The 15,172-nt window shown below is 54.8% G+C and overlaps 1 protein-coding gene across 6 annotated transcripts in view; it reads right to left on the reverse strand.

Annotated features, from left to right (window-relative positions):
• Positions 1–15,172, reverse strand: part of BOC (BOC cell adhesion associated, oncogene regulated) — a 58,693-nt gene that overhangs the window by 9,286 nt on the left and 34,235 nt on the right. For 3 of the 6 annotated variants that reach the window (XM_074594773.1, XM_074594740.1, XM_074594781.1), the window contains 6 exons: positions 7,257–7,403; positions 6,504–6,647; positions 5,775–6,068; positions 4,679–4,951; positions 3,683–3,981; positions 759–927 (listed from right to left, as the gene is read on the reverse strand). In XM_074594773.1, coding sequence (XP_074450874.1) covers positions 759–927; positions 3,683–3,981; positions 4,679–4,951; positions 5,775–6,068; positions 6,504–6,647; positions 7,257–7,403 — 1,326 coding nt within the window. The remainder of the gene's footprint in view (positions 1–758; positions 928–3,682; positions 3,982–4,678; positions 4,952–5,774; positions 6,069–6,503; positions 6,648–7,256; positions 7,404–15,172) is intronic. The other 3 variants (XM_074594764.1, XM_074594749.1, XM_074594755.1) reach the window with 3 other exon arrangements.

Raw genomic sequence — 15,172 nt, forward strand, 5'->3', positions numbered from 1 at the left:
ACTCAACCTGCAGGCAGGAACTAAAGCTAAAGGGGCACGTTTGTTAAACTGTTAATAGGTGTTCACCCCCAATATTTAATTTTCTAAAACTTTTAATTGGTTTTCTTGAAACGTGGCTAGATTTCTGCCTGAGAAGGTAGTAATTATCACAAGATGGGACCCTGAGGGGAGATGTGAGCTAGCCCACCACCATGGGGAAGGTTGCTACAAAGGGAATGTCATTCCCCACACCTGCTGGAGACAAGAAAAGCAGCCAGGGGACAGAGGGACTTAGTGGAGACATTTAGAACATCCTTTTAGTGGCAAAAACAACTCAGCACCAAGCAGACTGTATGGGAAGGCCTGGAGTTTCCTTTAGTGCAGGACAAGCTTTCAAGAACAGATTAAACAAACACCTGTTGGGAACAACCCCCACAGGCTGATCCTGTCCCCAGGCAGAGGATGGATTAAATGACCTCCTGACATCCCTGCCAGACCTGTTTTCTACGGTTCTGCAGGTGTCCAGCTGAGACACTGAGGAAGGAAGGGACTTACTCCAACCCCGGCGAAGGGGAAGAGCTGATTTTCCCCATCCCATTTCAGTCCCACCCTCCGCTTTCCCTTCTGACAGAGTCGCTCTAAGCTCAGGGCAGGTGGGCTTCCAGAGCAGAAACAGCCCCTCTGTCCTAGGGTTGGTCCCTGTGCCTCAGGGCTGGGGCGGGATGTTTCGGGGGGGCCCTCCCCTGACTCAGAGCAAAACACCCAGGGAAAGGTTTGACCTTTACCAGTCCGGAAGGTCACCATGGCCGTCTGTCCCTCGCCAGCACAGTTGTGAGCGGCCATCTCCACCTCGTAGAGGCTCCCAGGGTCCAGCCTGGTGAGGGTCAGGCGGTGCTGCGAGGCTGGGACGTCCCTCACTGTCCAGCTGTCCGAGGCGTTGGTGACCTGCTGAGAGACCAACGCGGGCGTTGCAAAGCTGGGGGCAGGCTGGGTTTCTTGCCCCCACCAAGGTCAGAAACTTTCATGCCAGGTTTTGTATCAACCAGGGCTACCTTCCCTGCCCAGAGGCCAGTTCCCTGCCTGCAAAGGTATGAGATGTTTCCAACCTGATTTTGCAAAGCTGAAGGATCCAGGTATAAGCAGGACAAGTCCCCAAGCACCAGGGTGTTTTCTTGACCCCAGAGGTTCACCCAGTTCTGTCCACTGGTCCCCTCTGATACCACAGCCCCTCAACACACACAGAGCTCTGGCGCAGGCACGCTCAACAACGGCAGCATTAGCCAGAGGCTCAAGCTGCTTCAGGAACCAAACTTCTCCTGCAGCCCAGCTGCTGAGCAGCTTATTTAGACGCTGGCCATTTCCATGGGATGAGGTACCTCGGACACCACTTTGATCGCCTGGACCTAAACCATGTGACTAACAGCTTTTTATCCAGTTTTATCCCGCCTCACCGCTGGCACTTTCTGGCTGAAATGAGGAACCGTAATGTTTGAGCACAGGGTTCCGCAGGGAAGAGACTGTGGTCCCCCGCAAAAGGCTTGGAAACACAGTTGGTTTTTCAGTGATGCCCCGACATCCCATGTGGAGGGGGAGGGAAGGTGGGACCTTCCTCCTTCTCCCCAGCTGCAAGGATAATATTTTTGCAGGCAAACAGGCAGGACACTGAAGTGACCCAGTGCCGCAAGGAGCATTAGCAATGCAGGCAACGCAACAAAACGGAAATGCCAAGACTCTGCCGTATCATTCATCTTCTCCAAGCGTTTGACACTGACTGATTAATGCCTGCCTCGTTTTATTTTTATTCCCAAGCCCGCCGAGTTGTGAGGCCAGGGTGGGGAGCCCTAAAGACTGCCAATATCCAGGAAAGAAACAGAGAAATTCTTAAGAAACAAAGATAATGGCTGCATGGCATCTGACTGCTTGCAGGCTGCTGAGATTTTAGGGGCAGTGTAAGAGCAGGGGAAAAAAAAAAAAGACACATCCTCAGATATTTTCCAGAGGAGAACCAGACCCTTGCCCAGCACAAATATAAGCCTCCTGTTAGTAGGTTTTACTTTCCTTATAGCCATCTTTCACACAAAGAGCCTTTTCTTTTGTTGCTGAATTGATTTCTTCCCTCTCTGCAGACATGCTTTTCTAGTCAGAGATGTCAAAACCAGATCATTATATAACTTGATCCTGAGGATCTCTGATAGAAAGAGATTCTTTCTAAACAAGTTTAAGGGTTATTGGGACTAATTCCTTCCCACACAATCCTTAAGCATCCCAAGAAAGAGTCTCCAGCTGAGAATTTGGACTACACTGAAAACATATTACTGCAAACTGCAGTGACCCGCGGTGACCTCCACTGCCCTACAGCCCCTTCCAGGTGAAGCGCTGAAAAACAAATAAAATATGGACAAACTCTGGTCTGCAAGTCAGGATCGCATGCAGAATTGGTAGTTACACGATACACCATCGGGGGACAAATCCCTTCTTGGCAGACAACCAGAGCCAACGCTGTGGTGAGGCCTTTGGCATCTTTTGTTTTTTATTTAAGCTTGCCCTATTGTGTTCTTGTGTTGGCATCTTCTGCCTTTGTTTAAAGGGCTCTTTAAAGAGATGGTTAGTTGAAACCCTCAGCTTAAGTTTTTAGAAAGAAATCAAGGATGTGTAGGGATTATAGCAGCCTCCTATTATACCGTATTTTCACAAAATCAAACAATTCCAGGAAAATAGATATATATATTCACAAATACTTGAAAATAGTGCCTTGCAGTGGCTGGGAATCCAAAACATGCCAGATCTGGAATGTACTCAAACCCCAAAGCCTGTCTCTCTCCTGCAACTCCCTGCCTACCCAAAGGAAATATGAGAAGCAAACAAATTCAAGCCCCTTTTTTCCCACTTAGCTGCAGCACAATGAGAAGAGATGCTCTACACCTCAAAAGCAGAATTTTCACCTCAACAACGCTTCGCTATTTAGAGAAACCGCTGGGCTGCAGCTCTGCCTGCATTCTGCCTGTGGTGCTGAGGAGCACCTCAGAGGGCAGGAGCACCTGGGCTCAAGCAGGGCTCGGCAGTGCACCATGCGCTCACCAGCCAAGAGACGTGCTCAACAGTGCGCTGCCTTTCAGCTTCCAGAATAAAACTGGTGGTTGAGGACCTTCCCAGAAGATTTAGCATGGCTATGACGGCTCTCTGCCGGCTCGTCACAGTCACTGAGCATGGGTGCTTCAGTGCTGCTGAGCAGGGCTGGCACACGCAGCAGAGGCGGGCTGCTGCTCAGTGTCCTGCAGCCCGAGCCTTTCAAGGCAGAGGTGTCCCTGTGGCTTGTGCCAATACAAAAGCATTACAGAGCAAGTCATTGTGCAATCTGCCCTCAGGACTTCCTACTTGTGTAAGCACACAACTGGGAAGAGGAAGCTCTTCAGACTGGAAAGAGATGTGGGTGCATATGCCCTCTGCGTACTTAGGCAGACGGGCACCACTATGGTCTCTTCTTGCACAGCTTGGCAAACCTCCTCTCGCAGCCTGTCCTCATCACACCTCGACAGGCTGAGTCTGCAGCTGAGGAGGTCCCACCAACCAGCACCACTAGTGAGCAACGGGTGCCCGTGCCCCAACGCATCTGCTCATGAGGTGTGAAAACGTGCAGTGAGGCCACCAGCCCGCCTGTGGAACGGCGCAGAGGGAAGATAGGAGCAGGGTGGAACAGCGATACCTTGCGATGCTTCACCACATAATAGAGGATGGGGGCTCTGCTGTCAGGCCGGGGTCTCCACACCAGATCGTAACTGTCTGTCTTGGACGTCCGGGGAGAACTGAGGATGATGGGGGCCTCAGCTGGAGACACCAGCTCCCTGTTGGCCGCACACTGTGGAGACGTTGCCAGCGGGGTCGTCCCAGGCTTTGGCAGTCCAGCTTTATCCAGGGGCAGCTGGAAGGCACTGTCCCTGGAAGGTGGTGTTGGAGGCTGGGCCGAGCCCAGCTGGGCATCTCGCTCAGGGTTGAGTGTAGCTCCTGAAAGACAAGGTGTCGAGGCAGGGTAAATGCCCACCCCAGTTCTCTGCTGAAGGCAGAGTTGTGAGCCCCTTGAGCCTCTCAGAAGACCAGCACTATACACCCATCGCAGCACAGGTACCTTAGAGGTATCAGGTCCCCAGTGGTGCTGCTTGCTGTGCCACTCAAAAACCTGTTGGCAATAATCTCTCCTTCTCCCGCTATAAACCTCACGGGGCCTCTCCGAGAACGGGCCTCAGCTACATGGGGCCTCCTCCCTCTCTGAAGCCCCTCTTACCCTGGATAAGTTCAGCAGGGTCCAAGGTGGTACCAAGGTGGTACCTCTCTTACCCCAGGTGAACATACCCACATCAGAGAGTTTATGCTCTCAGTGCAAGCTCAGAGGCAGAGCTGCGTAAACCATGGGGTAAGGCACTACACCCAGATGTCCTATGCCTCTCACGTAGAGATAGCTCAAGTAAGCACACATGGCACTGCACTTAGAAGCAAAACCGCTACCATCTGTTCCTACAGGGAAATATGGAGATCCTAGTCAAAAAAGCACTCGACGTGTGGGATGAAAGGGAGGGAAGAGCAAGGCACCTCAAACACAAGTGGGAGGATTACACACCAACGTTCTTCTCCTGCTCCCCCTGCTCTTTCCCTGTGTGTTAGGCTCTGGGATTGAACGGTCATAATCTTGGAGAGAGGGACTTACCCGGCCGGGCTGTCCTCAGTTGCACCATGGCTTGCGCGCTGCCAACCTCATTTTCTGCCATGCACTGATATATGCCGTCATCCTCGGGCCCCACGCTGACCAGCCGCAGTGCCCTGCGGGAGAGCCGGAGCCGGTGGCTGGCGGAGAGGGGGACTGCGTTGCGCAGCCACATGACGGAGGGCTGGGGATTCCCTCGAACCTCGCAGGTGAACTTAGCGCTCTGGCCCCAGGGAATGATCTGCTGGGACAGCTCCATGGTGACCTCTGGGGGCTCTGTGCAAGGGAAAAAACATGTGTTTTCCAAGGAGTGCCACTTGGCAGGGAGCATGGCACAGTCATGGCTTTGCACTTTCCTCTCTGGCAGGCCCAAGGGCAGAGTGATGGCTCCTTCGCCCACCCCCAAGTCCCACTCCCTTTGTGGGGGCCAGCAGGGGTCTGCTTCATTGCACCTCCCCTTCAACATCCACGTGAACCGCAAGGAGAGGCGGCACAAGGCCATCTGCCCCTCTCAGATGACAGCAGCCACCTACAAGTCACATTTTCTGAGCTGAAATGCTACTCTGCAAAGATTGCATTTGTGCCAAAACAACGCATCGGCACCTGGATGAGATGCAATCCAATAAAACATAGGCTTAGCCTCCCTAATGCTTGTGAGAAGGGGAGGATGCATGGTAGAAATATCTAAGGTGTAGTATCCCTTACATTTCCCACCCCATAGAGAGTTTCCCTACAGAACAGAACAAAAAGCAAGACAGTCTGATGTCTTCCCTATGCCAATGTCAAATGCGTCTAAGAAGCAGCCAGTCCTTCACTATAAAGTGTGAGAGCAAACCCAATGCCACAAATGACAAGAGAAGAGCTTCTGCAGAGGAAGGGAGGATCCACCATCTCCAGCCAGGAGAGCCAGGAAGGAGGAACTACCACCCTCAAGGAAGAATTTGCCCTATCTCCTAGAAACTGGAACCACAGGCAGGGGTTTGCATTACATTGTGGTTTGTCCAGGGAGAGGAAGAGTACAGCAGCACTAGTATTTTCCCCTGAGAGCAGTGGAGAAAGTCCAAGCCCCTCCTGAAACAAAGGCTACAGCAGCACTCACCGAAAACCTGCACGTTGTAGAAGATGAATGCGGCTCCAGCCTCCCCAACCCCATTGTCAGCTGTGCAGCTGTAGGTGCCTGAGTCCTCCTCACTCGTGGGGTCAATCAGGAGGTTGCTGAGCAGGAAGCGCGTCTTGTTGTATGCAGAGACGCTGGAGCCGTCTTTAGCCCAGGTGACCCGCGGTGGGGGGATCCCGCTGGCCACACACTCCAGGATGAGGCTTTGCCCCTTGGTGACAATGATGGTCTGAGCTTCCGGGGGGTAGATTATCCGGGCTGCCTCCGCCGTGGAGCCTGGTGAGGAGAGGAGGAGGAAGGAGGTGGGTGGGAAGGAAGGTGGCCAGTCAGAAAGCACCCCGTGTGGAGTGCAGGTAGGGATAATGGTAGGGCTAACGCACTGCTCCCCTGTGCTGGGGTGGATAAATGGCAAGGCAGGCCAGGAGGGACATTCCCTACGGGATACGGGCACACAGCAAGTGGTCTTGCCGAAGGGCTAAGGGCATTTGCTCGCCCATCACCAAGAACAAGTCCTGAGGAGGTATGGCAATCCCAGAGTTGTATACACATACCCCAGGAGCAGACCTTGGGGCCTCCTGCTGCTGGAAAGGGGTTTTCCCAGCAACTGATAATGTCGGTTCACAGAGAAAACCAGCTGCGATAGCACTGGTATGTGTTCCCAGGGCTGGAAGCACTATGGAGAAGACGTGCAGTGAAAGGAGAATGGCTTACGTCTCACACGGAGCCTCTCACTGGAGACCGAGGTTTTCACCTCCTGCGTCACAGGGTTGTAGGCAGCACATTTATAAGTCCCCTCATCCTCTTGGCTGGCATTGACGATCTGAAGGTTCCCAGATGGCATGATAAGATAATTGTCTGTAGAGAGAGAAGAGGAGGTGGCACGTGGTCACAAAATATGCTACCACCCAACCTCCTGGAAGACATGCAGTGCCCTGAAGAAAAGGTGGACAACTGGTGAGGGAAAAAACAATACGGTAACACCAACAGCACTGGAATGACCCCTTTTGGTTCAACTCTCAGGGGGAGCAATGATGCAATGATGGAAGGAACAGAGCCTTGGGTGAAGCTAGCTTGTCACAGGTATATGCAGCAGACGAAGTGAAGCTGCAAAATTCAGATCCAAATTTTAAAAACTTCCCCAAATTCAAAAGTTGCCTTTACCCAGGCTGGGCTAGAAGAACGCTTCACAGACACATGGAGACACCCAATGAAGAGTGACGCTGTGCATCACCTAATTCTGCCTCCTTTCGCCTTACCACAAGCTGGTGTTACAGGTGTCTCCCCAGTCCCAGGCAGTGGGGACATCAGGGAGACCTGGCAGAGTTCCTAAACTAACCTGTGCTCAGACCGGCGGCAAAGGGACAACAAGGATGCAGCAGGTAAAGAAAGCTACTGCTGGTACGGAAAGGTAAAACCAAGGGTCCTAGGAGGGGACTCAGTGGGACAGACCCCTGTGGCACCCACCTCGGGAAGCCTCCAGCCACTCCTGCTTCACACTGTAGCGGACCTGAGCCTTGGGGTGACTTTCGGGCAGGTCACAGGCGATCACGGCCGTGTTCCCTTCATCCACCTCGATCACGTGCTGGCCGTCGAACTTGAAATCTTTGAGATCTGTAGAGAGAACGAACGACAGGGCATCTCAGTGGCTGGCTCAGCATCCCGGCTTTGGCCCATCCTCTCCCTGCAGACCTGGGGCTGTTTCACTGCGGTACAGGCAGAGGACTGCTCCGTCCCCAGCAGCGAGGGAAACTGGCCTGGTTTCAGAGCTTTATTTTTTTTCTCCTCCTCCTTCCTACAAAATGGATAACTTAAAACACAGCTTCTGGAGAAACCGCCCGCTCCACGGCTGAGAAACTGGGTGCGAAAAATCCTGGCCTGAGAGTGAAAAATGAGCCAACTTACTGCAGCATTGAAGGGCGGCCAAAAATGGTCCTTCTGCCGCCTGCTATTTCAAACGCGGCTGCCGTCCTGCTACCGAGAAGCTAACTTTGGAGCCGTAACTCAGGGAGCCCAGACTGCTTCAAGGGTGTAGAGACACCGGGTGACACAGTGGGAGAAGGTGTGTGAATGCTGGACGCTCCCAAAGCTGCCCTGAGCTCCTCCAGCAGCCTGAGTAATCTGTGCCTCTGCTCCGGCCACTCTCGCTCCCATCAAATACCTCATGGCCGACGGATGGTTGACTACGATGCTTTGCGTGTGCCCAAGCAGTGCGCACGCCCCAGTTCAAAGAACAGGGACTTGTGAGGAAAAGCAGCTCCTCCTCTACACGGCACAGCTGCCCCCTCCCTAAAGCAGCCGTGAAAACACCCCGTCCCAGCACATGTGCCCCAGCCAGGCTGTGACAGGGGTCGCTCCCCCAGCAGGGCCGATGCAGGCAGCACGAGTGGCAGCACAGAGGCAGGGGAAAGGAACGCTAGACTTTTTCTTTTTTTCTTTTCCCTGTTTTTCAAAGCAGGAGCAGAGGACTGCGGTGAAACCCTGCAGATCTGTCAGGGCAGGGAACATGCCAGCCCGGCCCTGCCGAGCTTCCTGGAGATGAAACTGGTCCCTGCTCTCCCTGTGCACGATGGCAAATCTTGCCGGGGCGCTGCAAGCCCAAAGTTTGTCTTGGTCAGCCTGTGCTGGGAGGGAGAGGGTTTTGTGCCAGGAAAAAAGTCCCACACTTGCATTTTTACAGTGCTGTGCACCAGCCCAGGCGACCGCTAGTGACAAACTGCACATCCCGCGGTCAGTTGCAAGTCACGTTGTGGCATCAAGGCTCGAGCTGGCCTCTCTTCCCCGGGACCCAGGGCTAACACGTGTCTCCCGAGCAGCACGCCGCTAAATCCCGACGAGACCGCACTCCCTTTTCAAAACCCCACGCTAAGGCAGCGCATTGCATCCGTTGCCACGGCACGGCCTGGCCACGCGCTGTCAACAGCTCCCTCGCCCCTCAAAACCCATCCCGCGACGTGGCGCCCACAACCTCGGGCAGTTTGGGGAGCCGGAGGGGGGAAGCAGGAGGGCTGGCGGCGGGCGGACGGCAGGCAGCCTCCCTTGGCAGCCCCAGCCGGCAGAAAAATGTGTTTTTGTTCCCTGGGAAATGCAGCAGCGCTCCAAGAGCAAAAGACAACTCTGGCTCCAAGCTTCTCCCACCCACAGTCATGGAAAAGTGACATGAAATTTCTCAAGCAGACTTTCTGATTAAAGCAAGATCCTTTATGGAGTTTAAATAAAAACCAGCTCTCTTGGCAAGGCGGCGAGAAAGCCTCCCCGAGCGCGGCGCGGAGGGGCTGCCGGGCGGCTGCCGGGGGAGCCAGCGTTCCCGGGCCCAGATCTGAGGGAAGGGGAGGAGGTTGAAAAGAAAAGGGGAGGTTTTGCAATGTCATAAAAATGATTTGCAGCGAACATGCTTAATACTTCTGGAATTTCTTGGCATCGTTCAATTAAAAAAAATAATAATAAAAAGAAGGAATACGGGTGAACTTCAGAAATGTGATTAATCCTCTAAGACAAGCTGAGGAGGGGAGCCATGTTTCCACTGGGTATTAAAGCCAGATGAAGGTTAACTCTTAACTTGTGAAAAGCTGGCAGCGCCTCACGCTCCTCCAACAACGAAAGTTACTGCTGGGGAGGGGAAGGGTGCAGGATATTTTCTCCTCTTTGCTTTTTATATTTGATCAAGGAATAAAATAGTAAGAGCCACAGAAATGGAAAGAGGTGGAGAAGAGGCGAGAGCCCAGTGTCTGCCTGCCCACATCACGCATATTTCTCCGATCAACAAAATATAAACGAGCATCAGGAAAATTAATGTGCGCCTTGGTGGTCTGGATTCATCACAGCCAAATTAAGATTTCAGAGCCAAGGCATAGGCTCCAGCAATGCTGGCAGGGATCTGCACACACACACATGCACGCACAGACCCCGAAGAGGAGAAGGGGCCCAGGAGCCCAGAGGAAGAGCAGACCCACGGTCCTGGCACAGCAGAGCCCACCGGGGAGCACCACGCTCTTCGATATGGAAAATGATGTTCCCGTGCCGGGGGACCCCCGGGACGACCTTGGGCTGGGCGGGCGTTGGGGTCCCTCACATGCAGCCACCCAGACGGCAGCTCAGCCCACCGCTCTCACAGCTGTGAGTGCTGCAGCCCCCCGGGTGAAGGGGGTGGGGAGTGGGACCCCCAGCTCTTCCTGCCTTCCCCTCCCAGCCCCACTGCACAAAGCTGTGGATGGAGGGGGAAAGGACGGAGCAAAGCGATCCTGAGGTGCCTGGGGGAGCAAGAACTGGTCACCGCCAGAGAAGCGGAGTGAAACTGGCAGGGGAGAGGGGAAAAACATCAGGTGGGCACTGGGACAAATTATTTTCCAATACGCAAGTGTACGAGCTTCCTGCCAAACTACTCCCCTAAATTCCTGCTCCCCCACAGTGAACAAGACTGTTTTATTTGCCAGTGAGTTTTGGCCACGGGCGGTCTCAACCGCCCCGCTCCCCGCTGATACGGGCGCATACAGCCGCCCATTAATGCCCATGGGTCGGCTGCGGCTGGCAAGGGGTGGCTGGGGGCACCCCCTGTTCGTGGCATGAGCCCCCCCTTCACACACCCATTTGGACTTGGCCCCAGCGCAGCAAAATGGAGGCTGCCACGTTAGGACACACAGTTTCACCCTGGGGTCTTCAAATGAGCCTTCCCCGAGATGCGGGGAGCCACACACGCCTCCCCGCACCAGGCAGTGCAGGGAAGGGTGGAGGAGAGGGTCAGTGCCAGAGGGGATGCAGCGCTTGCCCCTTCGGCTGCCCGACCGGCAGCAGCCGTGCCCCACGTCTAACATGCAATTTGCACCCCCGGCCTAACTCCCGCCGCAGCTGGGAGAAAACCACATCCCCTCTCCACTGGCTGGGTTTTCCTTTCCATACAGCAGCGCCCGATGTGCCAGCCCATGTCCTTGTCCTTAAAAGACACGCTTGATCACAGGGAAGCAGCAAGTCCTCATCCACCAGCCAGGAGGTGCTGCGGACAGACAGACAGCGCGAGCACTGCCAATCCCAGCCGTGCTGGGATAACAGGGCTTATTTTTTTCCTTTTTTTCTTTTCTTTTTTTCCCCCCATCTTTTTTTCTTTAGAAGGGAGTGCAACCAAAGGCCAGCGCTTGTGTCCATCTGTGTCCCAGTCCGAGGCGCGATGTGGCCAGCCGGGGTGCGGGGAGGGTCAGCCCTGCGGCTAGTTGCGCCCCTGTCATCGGGGAGGGAAACCAGCTGAATCCTAGGGCCGGGGGCCAAGCAACGAGCCAGGCGAGACAGACCGGATTAAATGAATGGGAGACCATAAATAACTCCAGAGAAGATGCAGTAGTAAATAAAATGCCGGCCCTCAAGGTGAAAGTCCTCCCCGCTGTAGGGAAGGGTGAAGGAGGGATCCCGAGACGGGGAATGGGCAGGGATGGGGGTCCCCCAGCCTGGGGGCAGGCGCTCTCCACTAATCCCCCCTCGGCTGTCACAGCAGCCCAGGGTTACGGCTCTTGCTCCCTCTCCAGTCAGTGCCACAGGCACCTGGGCAGCGATGCTGTCCCCACCAGCCCCCGCCCGCCCCGAGGGGACATGTGCAGCCCCCTGGCCTCCTCCCTGCTCACGCACACCCAAAGGCATCCCCCACCCCCGCCCTGTTCCCACACATCGCCCCGGGGCCCATTGCACAGCGCTCGTGCCACCACTCCGCCGGCTCAAGCAACACCACCTGTGTTTTCTTTCTCTCCCCCTCCTCTGCCTCCCAGGGGACAGAGCCCCCCGTGCCTGCTCAGCAAATGCTTTTCCAACCAGCAGCCACCCCCCTTCCCTCTTTCCTTCCCTCCCGCCATGGCCTCCAGGGAGCCGTCAGAGGAGAGGCCCAGGCGGAAGAAAATGAATGGGGCTGTCTTCAGAAAGCAGCTGCAAATTCCTGGGGGATGCCCGTCCGGCCCCGGCACAGGGTCACTGACCACGAGCACCGAATGCTGAGGCCCGGCTTCCCCCACGTGCTGCCGCAAAGCCGAGGGCTGCCCTCCCCGGCGGCAATAAGCCTCCCTTGTCCCACAGCATCCCTGGGACACAGGTGCCTCATGCTCCTCTGGTCCCTGGCCGCAGGGAATACAGGTGGACAGATGGAGTCCCTTTGCTGTGCCCCTCGCCTACTTCTTTGTTTTGTTTTTAAATGTCACGTCTACCCAGGTCAGGCTTGCTGTTGTGCTCACTGCACTGGTTTTCCACACCCGTAGCCGAATGCTGGGAGTTGCGTGGCTTTTGTCACCTCTGCTGCAGCCCCACACTTCAGCTGCCCCACAAGCTCCACCAAGGACTCTCAACCTTCTGAGCCTTTTGCTGTTGCAGGACCAGCCCACAGCGCTGTGTTCGCATCCCTGGTGGATTTATTCGGCCCCAGCAGAGCCCACTGCCTGGGGTGGGCTCCTCGATATAGCTCCTCCACCCAGGAGAGGGGCTGCAGCAGGGCTTCTGGCGCTATGGCAAATTTGCCACCTCAAGTGGGCAGAGAAAATAGCTTTCTCTTCCTTGCGGCTCTCAGCCATATAAAGGCTTAGGGCCTGGCTTGAAAAACTAGGAATAACTCTGCCCCATCCACTCAAGCTGTTCCAGACTCCAGCCCATTGCTGCCAGGCTGAAGGGCTGCCTCAGGGCCGTGTGGGGCTGATCTTGCACAGCACGGCAGGCCAGCAGGTATCTATCTGCACCAATCTGCCACAGGCTGCCAAGGTCAAGTGTGGGATCATGGGGCACCAGGTCAGCTCTAACTGGACTCAAAAATGCCCAAGAAATGCCTGAAGCACTGCTCCTTTTGTTGCTTTACGAAATCTTCCCCTTTCTCCAAATCCCCCCTCCCTCCACCGCTTGGCTATACAATAGTTATTTTATCTCTGCTGGAGGAATTAAATGCTAGTTTCAACCAGCCCTCTGAGACAGGGAGAGCAGAGATGGACTTGGCGTCGCTGTGCCACAGATGGGAGAAGGAGGTATCGGTCCCAAGGCTATGCTGTGGCTGCCAGCACAGCAGAGATGGTTATCTGTTGCTTGCTGACTATCAGCAAAGCACCGGGAGGCCCGGAGGGACCAGGCATGCACAGCCTGGGGTGCTCAAGGGTGTTTCCTCCAAAGGAGGTGGAGTGGAAATAGCCTAAAAGTTGGCCAGATGATGTTACCTACACCCCTCGAAACCTACCAAGTCACTTTTTCCAATGACTCCATGTCCTCTTCCAAAATAAACCTAAACCTTGAAAATATTTCCACCACTACTCTCCCGCTGTTTTCATTCACATTCTAGTTTCACTCTCCCCCTATCCCCCAAAAATAATTTTTGGATAGAGCTAAGACTTTCAGAGGATTTTCTTTCAGCCCAGCAGGTGATCTGGAAGAGATGTATCAACTGCAATGTCAACCTGCCAGGGGCTTCCCCCTCCATCCCCAGGACCATGGTCCCCACCAAACCAGCTCAGAGCAAGGCCCTGTAGAGGACGTGTGGCACAGGAGTGACAGCCCAGGGCACATCTGCTACAATAGCTTCCAAACTCAGTCCCACCACAAATCGGTGTCCCCTGTTATTTCAGACCACTGCAAAGCCACTGTTGCAAGAAGCAGCCTCCAGCTCATGAACATGAAACTGGTTATTAGAACCCCTCCAGAAGGTTTCCCTCCTACACCTTCAGCCCCACATCTTTCCTGGGCTGTCCTCTCTTTCTCTTTACTTGTTGTCTGCCAAGTCTTCCCCACGTGGGGGCCCTCTATTGACTAAGGCTGTCTGGGCACATGGGACACGGCCTCTGTCACCCACCTTGGAGGACGGGGGACCCATGCAGTGCAGCACGGGGGCACTCCATGATGGTTTAGTTGTTTGTTCAACCAACCTCTGGCTCCAGTTTTGTGAGCTCCACTGAACGGTGCTCCTGAGCTCCCCTCTGCGGTACTGCCTTTGCCATGGCAGGGACCGCTGCAATGGGCAAGTCCCCCTCTTTTGCACCCCCGTCCCCAGTTGCAATCCAGTAGCTCAAAGTGATTTGCCTCCTGGAGAGGCCTGAGGAACTACTCAGTTGTGGCTTAAATTTGTCCTGAGGGACACGGTGACACCTTCTGGTGCTCTAGGACCTGTCTCCCAGCCACCACTGATGCCAGACCAAAGCAGACAGATAGGTCAAACAGCCACACTTTTCCCAGGAGACAGAGCTGGTGGTGGTGGGTTGGTGTGAGAGGAAGAAAAGAACAGGGGATCAGCCTAAGAGGGAATCAATCAGGCTGAGGAGCTGTGCACACCCTGCTCTCCTAAATGCAAACCATGCCCTTGGTAATCCCATCCACCTCTCCCCTCCTCTCCTTCCCTCTATCAGGCCACCAGCGCACACAGCCCCCTTTCTGCTCTGGAATGTGTTCTCCGAAACTTAATCTCAGCATGGGGCTCATGCCAAATCCCCCGACAGATTCGGCCCCATGACAACCCCCTCCCACCCGGTTTCAGAGCTCAGAAACTCTCCCCTCGCTTTCCCTCACCTCCTCCTCCCACCCAGCCTGGCCTAAATATTTCACTCCTGATTAATGTATCAGTGACAAGCCAATAGCTCTTGGCTTTAAAGCAAAGCCAGCCCCCACTTTACACAAACATCTTCACTTCTTCATTTTCTTGAGATCAAGCCCCAGACTCCCCCGTGCTGGGAAGACGAAGGCCTTTCCACGCCCGGGGGCTGTCACTGCCAGGGGACGGCGGTCTCCTCTGCACGCACTTGCTCCACCAAAACTGCACCGAGAAGATCAGGCTCTACATTGCCTAAACAAGGGTGGTCCACACAGAGCCCACCCCCCACCCCTGCCTTCTCCAAGCAGGCATGGGCTGTTCCTTCTCAGATGCATGCAAAGACAGCACTTTCTGTCTGGCCAAAAGCAGGCACCTGTAAGAGAAGTTCCCCACTCTAAGATGCCTCCTCACATGCACGCACATCTCCTTGGTCTGTTGCCAATGCCAGAGGGCAGCAGGGAGGAGCATGTAAGCTCAGGGACAGGAGCAAAGTCCCTCGCTCAGCACCGTGGCTCGGAAACAAGGTGGCTCTTTGCTGCCATGCCACTGCAACCTCGTAGGAAGAGGACAAAGCCCTGGAAAAGGAGAGCCCACCCTCCTGGGATCAACAGCAGTGGTAACAAATGCAGCCTCCTGCCCCTTAAAGACAAAAACCTCATTACAAGTGCTTTTAGATACTCTGCTCTCCTGCATCTGCCACCTGCCAGCTTCTTCACTGGCCTTACCAAATGAGGACCAAAGCCCAGGCTCTGCCTTCAACATCGCTATGCAACCATTCTCCTAACACTCCCCCCGTCCTTCACCTTGCATTTTGGCAAGGGATCTTCACAATGGCTCACGGAGGTCCACCAGCCAC

Source organism: Larus michahellis, chromosome 1, assembly GCF_964199755.1.
Source record: "Larus michahellis chromosome 1, bLarMic1.1, whole genome shotgun sequence".
Lineage (NCBI taxonomy): Eukaryota > Metazoa > Chordata > Aves > Charadriiformes > Laridae > Larus > Larus michahellis.